Raw genomic sequence first — 14,457 nt, forward strand, 5'->3', positions numbered from 1 at the left:
GCCAGGGCAACATTTTAGAGCAGGACGCTCCTACCTGTCCCAACTACTGGACCATTATGGGAAGGTCTTAGATGCATTGGAGGACAAACAAAATGCAGATGTAGTTAGTATACACAGACTTTGTGAAAGCCTTCGACAAGTGTGACCATGGTGTAGTAGCGCACAAAATGCGTGATAAAAGAATAACAAGAAAAGTTGGTAAATGGATCTAAAACTTCCTAACAGAACACAAAGGGTAATAGTAAACAGAGTAAAGTCTGAGGAAGTCACAGTGAAAAGCTCCGTTCCACAAATGCACAGTACTCCCTCCCATCCTGTTCCTTAACCTCATATCTGGCATATACGGAGATGTTAGCCGCAGCACCGTGTCTTCCTTTGCGGATGACACCCGAATTTGCATGACAGTGTCGTCCATCGATGACACTGCAAGACTCCAAGCGGATATCAACCAAATCTTTACATGAGCCGCGGAAAACAATATGAAGCTCACTGAAGAGAAATTTCAATTACGTGTACTTCGATATGGAAAACATGAGGAAATTAAAAAATGTATCGGGATATAAAACGAATTCAAATCACACAAGAGAGCGAAAAACTAACGTGAAGGACCTGGGAGTGATAATGTCAGAGGATCTCATTTTTAAAGATCACAACAATGTATCTACCTCATCTGCTAAGAAAATGATAGGATGGATAATGAGAACCTTCGAAACTAGAGACGCTAAGCCCATGATGATTCTCTTCAAATCGCTTGTTCTCTCTAGGCTGGAATACTGCTGCACGCTAACAGCCTCTTTCAAAGCAGGCGAAATTGCAGACCTGGAGAGTGTACAGAGAACTTTCCCGGCACGTGTAAGTACGATAGAGTACCTAAATTATTGGGAACGGTTGAAGTCCCTTGATTTGTACTCCCTGGAATGCAGGCAAGAAAGATACAAGATAATATACACTAGGAAAATCCTAGAGGGACTAGTCCCAAATTTGCACACGAAAATCACCCCCTACGAAAGCGAGAGACTTGGAAAGAGATGCAGTATCCCTTCAGTGAAAAGCAGGGGCGCCACGAGTACACTGAGAGATAACACAATAAGTGTCAGGAGCCCTAGGCTATTCAGCTGCCTCCCATCATACGGGGGTTTACCAATAGACCCCTGGCTGTCTTCAGGAAGACGCTGGACAGGCACCTAAAGTCAGTACCTGATCAGCCTGGCTTTGGTTCGTACGTCGGTTTACGTGCGGCTAGCAGTAACAGCCTGGTTGATTAGGTTCTGATCCACCACGAGGCCTGGTCACATATCGGGCCACGGGGGCGTTGACCCCCGAAACCTTCTCCAGGTATACTCCAGGAGGTGGTGGAAACGTGGTAGATTGTTGGCAGGGTGTGATGGAAACGGCGTAGTGTTGGTAGGGGTGGTGGAAACGTCATAGCGTTGGTAGGGGTGGTGGAAACGTCGTTGATTATTGATAGTGGTGATGGAAACGTCGTAACGTTGGTAGGGGTGGTGGAAACGTCGTAGTGTTGCTTGTATGTGATGGAAACGTCGTAGTGTTGGTAGGGGTGGTGGAAACGTCGTAGTGTTGCTTGTATGTGATGGAAACGTCGTAGTGTTGGTAGGGATGGTGGAAAGTTGCTTGTATGTGATGGAAACGTCGTAGTGTTGGTTGGGTGTGATGGAAACGCCGTACTGTTGGCTGGGTGTGATGGGAACGTCGTACTGTTGGCTGGGTGTGGTAAAAACGTCGTAGAGTGTTGGTAGGGTGTGCTAGAAACGTAGAATGTTGATAGGGTGTGGCGGAAACGCAGTAGTATTCTGGTAGGGTGCTGTAGAATTTCACGAAGGGTACGCAGTCCAGCACATCACTAATAATGGTAATGTGTGGGGATAAGCAGAGTGTATCGGAGAGCAACAACACATCACTAGGGGTTCGCACTGGTCACTCTCTCACAAGCTCCTGAGTGAGTGACTTCGCAGCTCCGTGAGTTGTAGTCGTCTAGCTTTTTGTGGTCACCTGGCTAGCCAAAGAGGTTCTTCAGCTTTAGGTATGAAAGACTGTTCTTGCAATATCACAAAAATGAAGCTGTCAGTTTAATTGTGTCACCTGAGTGGTTATTTTATTGTGTACTGGCAGCTCCAGTTGTGGGTCATCATCTAAGACCCGCGTCAGGAAACACTTGTCCTGTTTCCTGACGAACCTTATTTAGCCATCTACTTCATCCTTTGAGCGATAAAGCATAAAACAGGATTACAAGAGGTCATAATGGGTCTGTCAAACCCCACTGATCATTGTTACACCACTAGAAAGAGATATTAGTCATATCATATTTTAAAAATCACACTACATTTAAAGAATATAGTACTATACAGTGGAATGAAACCTCAAAAAATCTCAATTTTCTTTTCATTTAATGCTTGATCAGAATATTTAGAGTAAATAATGAGAGTCGTAACAATTAAACTGCGTGCAGTCGCAGTTTACACAAGCTTAAAAACAAGTATGGCAAACAACTCAGGTGGAAGCTCAATTATTAATTCTAATGCACCTTTAAATTATAGTACGTAACATTACTTCCTGTCGTCCCACTGTCAGTGTTAAGGAAACCATCAGCGCAGACAGCCTGTATATTATCCTATGGTGGGACTGTCACCGCCCCTCCTTCATACGTTCCTCAGAAACACTGTACCCAAACCATATTACCAATATGTTAGTTGCTTTATAAAATTTAAATCTTATTGACTATACGAGTCATTAAGGCTGCATGTCATCTGTTCACCATCAGTCAAGGACACCTTTATACCTTGTAGGATTATAAGTAAGTTTATTCAGGTATACACAAATACAGTTACATAGATTACACTAGTCAATAACCAAACTGATTCCGAGACCAGAGTAGCAATTTCCAACTAATTTTAAGATCACTGATAATGAATATCATGGTTAAAATTGTTTGTTAGCTCTACTTTTCAATATAGACCTATGTGTCACAACAGGTTGCAAGAGGCTCGTGGCATTGTTTCTTACCACACTCACAGTCTCACTGACCTTCATTATTGTTCCAGCAGTCATAGAAGGTGGTTGTGATGTCCAAGTTTATATTTCGAGGTGAAAGGTAGGTGATTTTCTTAGCCAAACTTGGATACACCATGTAGTGCTGCTTTCTATGTGAATGGGACAGCCGTGCAAGAGGTTCTCACTACATCAGGAGAGACTGGCCACCTCGACAGTCATTGGAGCCTGGAATGAAAAATTTTCAACATCCACCTCTCATTGACTACACATAAAACTGGGGGTCGTGAAAAACTTTGTACAAGCTGTGGACAAATCCAGTCAGGGATTCAAGTATTTAACATCAAAATTCCCCTCACTGAGCGACGCTAAGATAGAGAGGGAGTCTTAATGGTCCTCAGATTCGAGAGCTTCTTAAAGATGGTGACTTTGAATCAGACCTTCATGGGGAGGAGAAAGCTGTATGTGAAGCATTCAAGTTGGTGGCGAATCGATTTCTCGGAAACAGAAGGGAAGGCAACTATGAAAAATTGGTGGGAAACCTCATCAAGGCTTACAAGAACATGAGATGTAACATGTCACTTAAAATCCACTTTTTGGACTCATATTTAGACTCTTTTCCAGTGAACTGCAGGACAGTTAGTGACGAACATGGTGAAAGATTTCACCAAGATATTTCAACGATGGAAAAATGGTACCATGGCAAATGTGGCACAAGAATGCTTGTAAACTATTGCTGGACACTGGCAAGAGATGATTCTTCAGCCCACTATAAGCGTCAAGCAAAAGAGGTAGAGAGTAGGTATGGATTAGTTTAAAACATACTAACATATTGTACGTTATAATAAAATAATCAAATATTACATGTCTCATATCTTCAATAAGCATTTTTCAAGGTAATATTTGGATTCAGGACATGAAAATACATAAGAATTAACTAATTTCATTTAAGTAGCAAATAACTTTTCAAAAATTGTTGACAGGTGTAGCAGCATATGTGTAGAGAACTTGGGATAACCCAAAAAAGTCAAAGTGACTTATTTCCATTGAGATCATTTCGAGGTTCGAGGTTCTGACCAGAGCTTTGGTAAGAGGGGAGGGGGGAAGAAGGATGGGTAAGGATGGAATTTGGGAAAAGTTGGGGAAGGAGGAGGGGTAGGTGGGGTTATAAAAGGGTAGTGGCCTATCCACTTTGGTGTGATTTGAATATGCGTGTGTGCATATTGAGTAATTTATAAAGAGGTTGGTTTTATGAGTAGGGTATACCTCCTGCCCATCAATTTCACAATGCTAATTGATGTTATACCAGTGCGTCATTGAATTGGTCAGGTTGGTCAGGAGAGCGCAGCTGCAGGCGAAGGTTGCCGGGCATTCGATGGAGGTTGGTAGCTCACCTGGAGTCGGCCGGCAAGGCAGTGACTGAGGTGGTGTCCTGCTGTATTGTAGTAGTAGGTGCAACGAGGTCAGTTGTGAGGTGTTGGTTGATAGAAGTCGATAGATCATTTAACTCTCTGATATTCACACCTTAAGTGTGAGATACGTGGGTTCAAACCCCACCCGTGGCATGGTTTGTTTGCAATCGTGCCATTACGATTTCGTGAATCATGATGTACGCAACTTTGAGTGTTAAATATCAGTGTTAAAGATATGAAACAGCACAAGAGACGTTCACTAATTATCACATGGAAATTGGTATCATAGTTTGTTCAGTATAAATAGCAAATTGATACCTACACAACCCAAAACCAATTTGAACCTTCCACTAGCGCCTGAGGGGATGGAGAACAATGAGGTTCGGTTCTAAGATGGAGAAATCAGGTTCAATTTCTTGGATGAAGAACTCTTCAACGGCATCAAGGAAACTCACTATATCACCTTTGAAAGTTTAAAGCCACTCTGAAGAGGCATTCTTTAGTTATCACACAGAGACCCGTGTCCCTTAGTATGCCAATATTTTAAACCTAAAACTACTCAGAAGTTGTAGTGTGAACTAATTGGCATTCACAAATCATCACATGAAAACCACCATTTAAATTTTTCCAATTTCTTTCAAAAAATTGGTATATGGCGCCTACACATCAAAATAAACCCAGACCTGTCTCTAAACTCGATACATTAGCGTTTAATTAAGGTTTAAGGGTTGAAGTTTATCGTGGGACATTCTCACTTATTACACAGCTTTTATTTAAACAGCAAATTAGATATACGAAAATCAGTGTGAAGCTAAAGGTTTGAAGCCGATTAGAAAATACATTCTCCAGTTTTCGCACAGAATCCGAAAATTCTAATCAAAATCAAAATCAAAAGTTAACATTTCATAATTTGATTGGTACAAAGAAAACCACTATCATGCCGAGGTGGGTCACCAAATTATTATAAAATGTTAATAAATTAACAAATTTACACCAATAAAGCCAAAATTCAAAAGTTATGATCATTGGATGGATCAGCCACTAAATATTGAAGTTGTTCCTAGGAAGGTTACTCGTTGAAAATTAAACACTTGTGGAATATCTGGGTATTTTTATTGTAGACGTTTCACCATCCAGTGACTTTATCAGTGCAAATTACAGGAGATGAATAGAAGTCAAAACAACTGTATACACAAGATGAGGTAATCAGTCCCTCAGTTTAATAAATATTTTATGCACCCCATACCCATCCTGTGGGCGGTAGTCAAAAGATTACAGAGGTACATAATGGGTCCAGGAACTGGATCCCAAAGTTATGATAGCTGAACTAGTTACAAAGGTAATGAACCATCTACACTCCTATACATGGTTACAATCATGAACAAATTACAAAGTAATGAGCCACTGACACGTCCACACCCGGACACAATTGCCCTCAGTCTTATTGGTGTGAAGATCACTGTAGTTATGGAGATGTTACACAGGTATTTAATTTTCATCTTGTCAGTATTGTGTGTGTGTCATCTTGTGAAGAAAATACGTATACTACAATCATCAGTATAAGAATAAAGTTTATTAGTTCTGACCCCTCAAGGAAGGTTCCTTGATGTTGGTGAGGGGCTCTTGATTTAGGGAATTGGATCTGTGCTCCAGTTCCCCGAATTAAGCCTCAATGCCTTCCACATCCCCCCCCCAGGCGCTCTATAATCCTCCGGGTTTAGCGCTTCCCCTTGATTATAATAATAATAATAATAATAATAGTTCTGATGAACTATAAAATAAAGCTTCCTGTACAACACCGGACATTTATTTAAACGTTTCGCTGACTGGACTGGGCGAAACACCTGCTAATAAATGTCATAAATATTGCGTACATGTATGTATTTTATATTTTCTGGAGTTACCCCTAGTCTCTTCCTGCGGTCAGCGTCCCCGCGGCCCAGTCTATGACCTGACCTCCTGGTTGTTGGCCTGATTGATCAAGCTGTTGCTGCCCATCATCAGCATTCTAAAGTGTGAACTACAACCATCAACAACAACAACAACAACAAAAAAAGTGAACATATAGTTCCTCCTGGTCTGATTTCTTGCGACATTGATAATTATTACTTTTGTCTCTTATCGTATTAAATCAGCAAAATATGAAACTCGGTAAAATAGTTGGACAAATGGTACAATATAACTCGCATGTCTCTGAAAAAATATGTGATATTTGAGGTACATAAAAAATCACAGTCGATAATTACTGCGTGTTGGTGATCATGACAACAGATTGTAAAGACACTGTGAATTATTATTATTATTATTAAAGATTCGCCGGTATTCTCGCGGCCCGGGCCTTTTCCAAGTGGTGGCCCGGCCTTGGCTCCCTCTTTACCTGGAGTTTACCTGGAGAGAGTTCCGGGGGTCAACGCCCCCGCGGCCCGGTCTGAGACCAGGACTCCTGGTGGATCAGAGCCTGATCAACCAGGCTGTTGCTGCTGGCTGCACGCAAACCAACATACGAGCCACAGCCCGGCTGATCCGGAACTGACTTTAGGTGCTTGTCCAGTGCCAGCTTGAAGACTGCCAGGGGTCTGTTGGTAATCCCCCTTATGTGTGCTGGGAGGCAGTTGAACAGTCTCGGGCCCCTGACACTTATTGTATGGTCTCTTAACGTGCTAGTGACACCCCTGCTTTTCATTGGGGGGATGGTGCATCGTCTGCCAAGTCTTTTGCTTTCGTAGTGGGTGATTTTCGTATGGGCAATTTCACCTGCCTTGAAAGGTGCTGTTAGTGTGCAGCAATATTCCAGCCTAGATAGAACAAGTGACCTGAAGAGTGTCATCATGGGCTTGGCCTCCCTAGTTTTGAAGGTTCTCATTATCCATCCTGTCATTTTTCTAGCAGATGCGATTGATACAATGTTATGGTCCTTGAAGGTGAGATCCTCCGACATGATCACTCCCAGGTCTTTGACGTTGGTGTTTCGCTCTATTTTGTGGCCAGAATTTGTTTTGTACTCTGATGAAGATTTAATTTCCTCATGTTTACCATATCTGAGTAATTGAAATTTCTCATCGTTGAACTTCATATTGTTTTCTGCAGCCCACTGAAAGATTTGGTTGATGTCTGCCTGGAGCTTTGCAGTGTCTGCAATGGAAGACACTGTCATGCAGATTCGGGTGTCATCTGCAAAGGAAGACACGGTGCTGTGGCTGACATCCTTGTCTATGTCGGATATAAGGATGAGGAACAAGATGGGAGCGAGTACTGTGCCTTGTGGAACAGAGCTTTTCACCGTAGCTGCCTCGGACTTTACTCTGTTGACGACTACTCTCTGTGTTCTGTTAGTGAGGAAATTATAGATCCATCGACCGACTTTTCCTGTTATTCCTTTAGCACGCATTTTGTGCGCTATTACGCCATGGTCACACTTGTCGAAGGCTTTTGCAAAGTCTGTATATATTACATCTGCATTCTTTTTGTCTTCTAGTGCATTTAGGACCTTGTCGTAGTGGTCCAATAGTTGAGACAGACAGGAGCGACCTGTTCTAAACCCATGTTGCCCTGGGTTGTGTAACTGATGGGTTTCTAGATGCGTGGTGATCTTGCTTCTTAGGACCCTTTCAAAGATTTTTATGATATGGGATGTTAGTGCTATTGGTCTGTAGTTCTTTGCTGTTGCTTTACTGCCCCCTTTGTGGAGTGGGGCTATGTCTGTTGTTTTTAGTAACTGTGGGACGACCCCCGTGTCCATGCTCCCTCTCCATAGGATGGAAAAGGCTCGTGATAGGGGCTTCTTGCAGTTCTTGATGAACACAGAGTTCCATGAGTCTGGCCCTGGGGCAGAGTGCATGGGCATGTCATTTATCGCCTGTTCGAAGTCATTTGGCGTCAGGATAACATCGGATAGGCTTGTGTTAATCAAATTTTGTGGCTCTCTCATAAAAAATTCATTTTGATCTTCGACTCTCAGTCTGGTTAGCGGCTTGCTAAAAACTGAGTCATATTGGGACTTGAGTAGCTCACTCATTTCCTTGTTGTCATCTGTGTAGGACCCATCTTGTTTAAGTAGGGGCCCAATACTGGACGTTGTTCTCGATTTTGATTTGGCATAGGAGAAGAAATACTTTGGGTTTCTTTCGATTTCATTTATGGCTTTTAGTTCTTCCCGCGATTCCTGACTCCTAAAGGATTCTTTTAGCTTAAGTTCGATGCTTGCTATTTCTCTGACCAGTGTCTCCCTACGCATTTCAGATATATTGACCTCTTTTAGCCGCTCTGTTATTCTTTTCCGTCGCCTGTAAAGGGAGCGCCTGTCTCTTTCTGTTTTACATCTACTCCTCCTTTTTCTTAGAGGAATAAGCCTTGTGCATACATCGAGTGCTACCGAGTTAATCTGTTCTAGGCATAAGTTGGGGTCTGTGTTGCTTAGTATATCTTCCCAGCTTATATCGGTTAGGACTTGGTTTACTTGGTCCCATTTTATGTTTTTGTTATTGAAGTTGAATTTGGTGAATGCTCCCTCGTGACTAATCTCATTATGTCGGTCTGGGGCTCCGCGCATACATGACTGAACCTCAATTATGTTGTGATCTGAGTATATTGTTTTTGATATGGTGATATTTCTTATCAGATCATCATTGTTAGTGAAGATGAGGTCTAGTGTATTCTCCAGTCTAGTAGGCTCTATTATTTGCTGGTTTAAATTGAATTTTGTGCAGAGATTTAAAAGCTCGCGTGAGTGTGAGTTTTCATCAGAGCTGCCTCCTGGTGTTATTACTGCAACAATATTATTTGCTATATTCCTCCATTTTAGGTGCCTTAAGTTGAAATCCCCCAGGAGCAAGATGTTGGGTGCAGGAGCTGGAAGGTTTTCCAGACAGTGGTCAATTTTTAACAGCTGTTCCTGGAATTGCTGGGATGTTGCATCCGGAGGCTTGTAGACTATCACAATGACTAGGTTTTGGTTCTCGACCTTTACTGCTAAAACTTCCACTACATCATTTGAGGCATTTAGCAGTTCTGTGCAAACAAGTGACTCTGCAATGTACAGGCCAACCCCCCCCTTTTGCCTGTTCACTCTGTCACATCTGTATAGGTTGTAACCTGGGATCCATATTTCATTGTCCAAGTGATCCTTTATGTGGGTCTCAGTGAAAGCCGCGAACATTGCCTTTGCCTCTGCAAGCAGTCCACGGATGAAAGGTATTTTGTTGTTTGTTGCTGGCTTTAGACCCTGTATATTTGCAAAGAAGAATCTTTAGGGAGTGTCTGAGACCTAAGTCTCCCATGGGAGGAGGCACAAGTACCTCCTCATCTTTGGGACCAACTGTCCCCAGGCCTAGCCACAAGCTAGGCCTCTCTGGTCTGCCATCCCCGCCACAAGGGAGCAAATGGGAATGACAGTCTTATGAGCTAAAGGCTCGGGCTCAGGCACCTACCCTACCCTAGAAGGGTTAGGCATGGTGTCGATGACACTGTGAATTAGTTAGTTAAAGATTAGCCGGTATTCTCCCGGCCCGGGCCTTTTCCAAGTGGTGGCCCGGCCTTGGCTCCCTCTTTAGGGAGTGTCTGAGACCTAAGTCTCCCATGGGAGGAGGCACAAGTACCTCCTCATCTTTGGGACCAACTGTCCCCAGGCCTAGCCACAAGCTAGGCCTCTCTGGTCTGCCATCCCCGTCCCAAGGGGACTAATGGGAATGACAGTCTTATGAGCTAAAGGCTCGGGCTCAGGCACCTACCCTACCCTAGAAGGGTTAGGCATGGTGTCGATGACACTGTGAAAATAGCAACGTTTTCCCTAAAATTTAATGTCTGTCGCAAATAATTTATTAAATAAATCTATGCAAATTCAAGCTATAATCAATTTGAATTTGTAGTTAATACTAAATAAACAATTTACTTTTATTTTGTAAATATTCTCGTAATACAAAATTATTTATTTAATGTAACATGTCTTCAGACATTTGATAAATTGTGTATTTTAGAAGGCCTGTGATTCCTCAACATAGCTTACGGCTTACAACCAAAGTACCCGAGTTCGATCCTGGGACGGGTGGAGACGTGGAATGTGTTTCCATTCGCCTAATAGTAAATAGGTCCCTGTGGATTAGCTGACTATTGTTGGTCCCGCGTCAGGAAATAATTGTCTTGTTTCCTGACCAATCTTGTCTAACCTAATAAAAATAAAGAACACGAGTCGTGGAAAGATGATCTGTGTCAGGACCTTTGACTGACTTTTTGGGGTTATCCCAGGTTGTCTACACATATGCTGCTATGTATGATAATCTGTGTAACTGTATTTGTGTATATACCTGAATAAACTTACTTATTTAGCCCCTAAACTCAATATTAACCAAAACAATATAAGTCATACGGCCTCCCCTCCCCCTCTGATATAATTAAATCTTGAAATTAAAAAAATCATTATCTTTCAACACTAACACATTGTACAACATTAAATGTATTTTCATTACAGATTTATTTGAATGGTTGTAAATGTTGGATGAGGCAGCATAATGTGGATACACAAACTACCACTACTGTTGCTGCCATTATTGTCTCCGACTCAAGCTGCTTCTGCCACAACAACGTTCGTAGGTAAACTTAAGTGGAACTATTTTATATAGTGTTATCTTACATAAGCAAATATTTAATGTACGTAACCTGAGGGATAAAAAAAAAACTTTATAATTTTAGAAAAGTATTTCAAGGAATGTGTAATATTGATTGGTTTCCATGACTCGCGAACTCTTTGGTTAATTTATTACTGACCTGTCATGGCTTCCAGTCCTGTCCGTTCTGTTTTTTTTTTTTTTTTTTATTCACCGGTATTCTCCCGGCCCGGGTCTTTTCCAAGTAGTGGTGACCCGGCCTTGGCTCCCTATCTGGGGAGTGTCTCGAGACTTAAGTCTCCCATGGGAGGAGGTACAGTACCTCCTCATCTTTGGGACCAAGTGTCCCCAGGCCTAGCCACATTCCCCGCCCTCACGGGGCTCGTAGGGAGAAGCTAGGCCTCTGGTCTGCCATCTACCCCGCCTCAAAGGGGCTCGTGGGGATGGCAGTCTTATGAGCTGCAGATGGTAGCAAGCTCAGGCCTTCTTCTGTCCGTTCTGTGGTAGTGTTCCCACTGGATATGTCAGACTGTCCTTGAGGTGAAGGTGTCTGCTCTGGGTAACAAGGACATGGACCAATTATGTACCTTTGTAATTTTATGACTACCGCCCACAGGATGGGTATGGGGTACATAATGAAGATATTAAACTAAAAGGTAACAAGGATCGTGTGCCCAAATAAATTTTGCTTCCCTTCAGGATCATTAAGTTTCTTTTAGTGCTGTATTTCCAGCAGACTTTCTCTTAATGTTGAAGAATGTTGTCAAGTTCTGTCTCTTCATTTTAAGTCATGGAATTTTTTGTTGTAGGTAACTCTTTCTCTAGACTTTCTTTATTGAAATTCTGGTATTTCAATTCCTTAGTCATGAACCCTAAGAAGCTATATTATTTATTTATTAATGACAACACGTCATTGGTGGGTATGTAATACTTAAGTAAAAATAAAGGTACCCATTTTTTGTTAAGCGGAGAGATGCCCTGTATGTATTTATATTTATTATGCTCTAATATTGCCCGTTACAAATTAATGCTAAATTGCAGGATACCATGATACATGTAGTGGGAAAATATGCAACATTCGGAAATTATTGAATTTGTATAAGAACATCATTGCATTTGTACGAAAACATCATTGAATTGTTGTTACAGAAGGAGGATGCTACGGTGATAGTGTAGTGGCGCCCCTGGCGACTGTGTCTGCAGGCAACTATGACCCTGGTAGTCTCACTCCTGAAGTTTGTCAAGACTTTTGTGGTCGACTTCACTACACTTTTGCTGCCGCTGATGAGGGCAAATATTGTTACTGCTTTCAGAATTTGGGAAGTAAGTCCATTTATAAATTTAAAATTCCTTGGTTTCAAGCCCATAGAATATACATGGATCATTAAAGATGCAAGTTTCCCTCTGCAACAGTTCGATACCTTATTGTCGGTGTTATGCAATAAGTACTCATAATTAAATACTGTAAGCATATATAATTAATAGGGTTTAAAGCCTGTCGACTGCATAAAAGTCATTAAGGCCGAATGAAACCTGCTTAGAATTAGTGAAGATGAAGACAACCAGGGGGCCTATTGGTAATCCCCCTTATGTATGCTGGGAGGCAGCTGAACAGTCTTGGGCCCCTGCCACTTACTGGGTTGTCTCCTAGTGCACTCGTGACGCCCCTAATTTTCATTGTAGGGATGTTGCATCTTCTGGTGAGTCTTTTGCTTTCGTAGGGAGTGATTTTCATGTGCAAATTTGGTACTAATCCCTGTAGGTTTTTTCTAGCGTGTATTATCATGTATCTTTCTCGCCTGCGTTCCAGGGAATACAAATCAAAGGACTTCAACCATTCCCAGTAACTTAGGTGTTTTATCGTACGTATGTGTGCCGTGAAAGTTCTGTGTACATTCTCCAGGTCAGAAATTTCTCCTGCCTTGAAAGGGGCCGTTAGTGTATAGCAGTAGAGAAAACAAGCGATTTGATGAGAATCATCATTGGCTTGGCATCCTTAGTTTTGGAGGGTCTCATTATCCATCCTATCATTTTTCTAGCAGATGTGGTAAATACGTTGTTGTATCGGAATAATTGAAATTTCTTTTCATTGAACTTCATGTTGTTTTCTGAGGCCCATGTAAATTTTTGGTTGATGTCTGCTTGGAGTCTTGTAGTGTCTTCGATGGACGACATTGTTACGGAAATTCGGGAGTCATACGCAAAGGAAGACACGGTGCTGTGGCTTACATCTCTGTCTATGTCAGATATGAGGATCAGGAACAGAATGGGAGCGAGTACTGTGCCTTGTGGAACACTGGGAGCGAGTACTGTGCCTTGTGGAACAGAGCTTTTCACTGTAGACGCCTCAGACTTTACTTGGTTTACTATTACTCTTTGTGTTCTATTTGTTAGGAAGTTATAGATCCATCTACCAACATATCCTGTCATTTCTTCATCGCGCATTTTGTGCATTGTCGCCTTCGACAAGTGTGACCACGGTGTGTGTATATTACATACATGTATACTAGTTTAGTTAGTTTAATATCTTTATTATGCACCCCATACCCATCCTGTGGGCGGTAGTCAAAAGATTACAAAGGTACATAATGGGTCCAGGAACTGGACCCCAAAGTTATGATAGCTGTACTAGTTACAAAGGTAATGAGCTCCAGGTAGATCTGGTCACAATCATGGCAAGTTACAAAGGTAATGTATACTAGATGTAGTATACTAGATGTATACTACATCTACATCAGTCTGTGTATACTACATCTGCATTTTCTTTATCCTCTAGCACATCAGGACCTTGTCATAGCGGTCCTCTAGTTGGGACAGGCAAGAGCGACCTGATCTTAACCCGTGCTGACCTAGGTTGTGTAACTGATGGGTATCTTGCGTCTTGTAACCCATTCAAAGTTTTTTTTATGATATGGGACGTTAGCGCTATCGGTCTGTAATTCTCTGCAATTGATTTACTGGAACCTTTGTGGAGTGGAACTATGTCTGTTGGTTTTAGTGACTGTGGGATGACGCCTGTATCCATGCTCCCTTTCCATAAATGCTAAAGGCTTCTTGCAGTTCTTGATGAACATGGAGTTCCACGAATCCGGGCCTGGGGTAGAGTGCCCGGTGGCCTGGTGGCTAGAGCCCGGTGGCCTGGTGGCTAAAGCTCCCGCTTCACACACGGAGGGCCCGGGTTCGATTCCCGGCGGGTGGAAACATTTCGACACGTTTCCTTACACCTGTTGTCCTGTTCACCTAGCAGCAAATAGGTACCTGGGTGTTAGTCGACTGGTGTGGGTCGCATCCTGGGGGACAAGATTAAGGACCCCAATGGAAATAAGTTAGACAGTCCTCGATGACGCACTGACTTTCTTGGGTTATCCTGGGTGGCTAACCCTCCGGGGTTAAAAATCCGAACGAAATCTTATCTTATCTTATCTTGCATGGGCCTTCCA

At 42.3% G+C, this 14,457-nt stretch overlaps 1 protein-coding gene across 1 annotated transcript in view; it reads left to right on the forward strand.

Annotated features, from left to right (window-relative positions):
• The first annotated feature begins 1,917 nt into the window (after nt 1-1,917).
• The window catches only part of LOC128700790 (polycystin-1-like protein 2), a 102,631-nt gene continuing 90,091 nt past the window's right edge, over nt 1,918-14,457 (forward strand). The window contains exons 1-3 of the mRNA XM_070097182.1: nt 1,918-2,041; nt 10,882-11,003; nt 12,167-12,340. Of these exons, the coding sequence (XP_069953283.1) occupies nt 10,922-11,003; nt 12,167-12,340 (256 nt within the window). The 5' untranslated portion in view covers nt 1,918-2,041; nt 10,882-10,921. The remainder of the gene's footprint in view (nt 2,042-10,881; nt 11,004-12,166; nt 12,341-14,457) is intronic.

Source organism: Cherax quadricarinatus, chromosome 56, assembly GCF_038502225.1.
Source record: "Cherax quadricarinatus isolate ZL_2023a chromosome 56, ASM3850222v1, whole genome shotgun sequence".
NCBI classification, from domain to species: Eukaryota; Metazoa; Arthropoda; class Malacostraca; order Decapoda; family Parastacidae; genus Cherax; species Cherax quadricarinatus.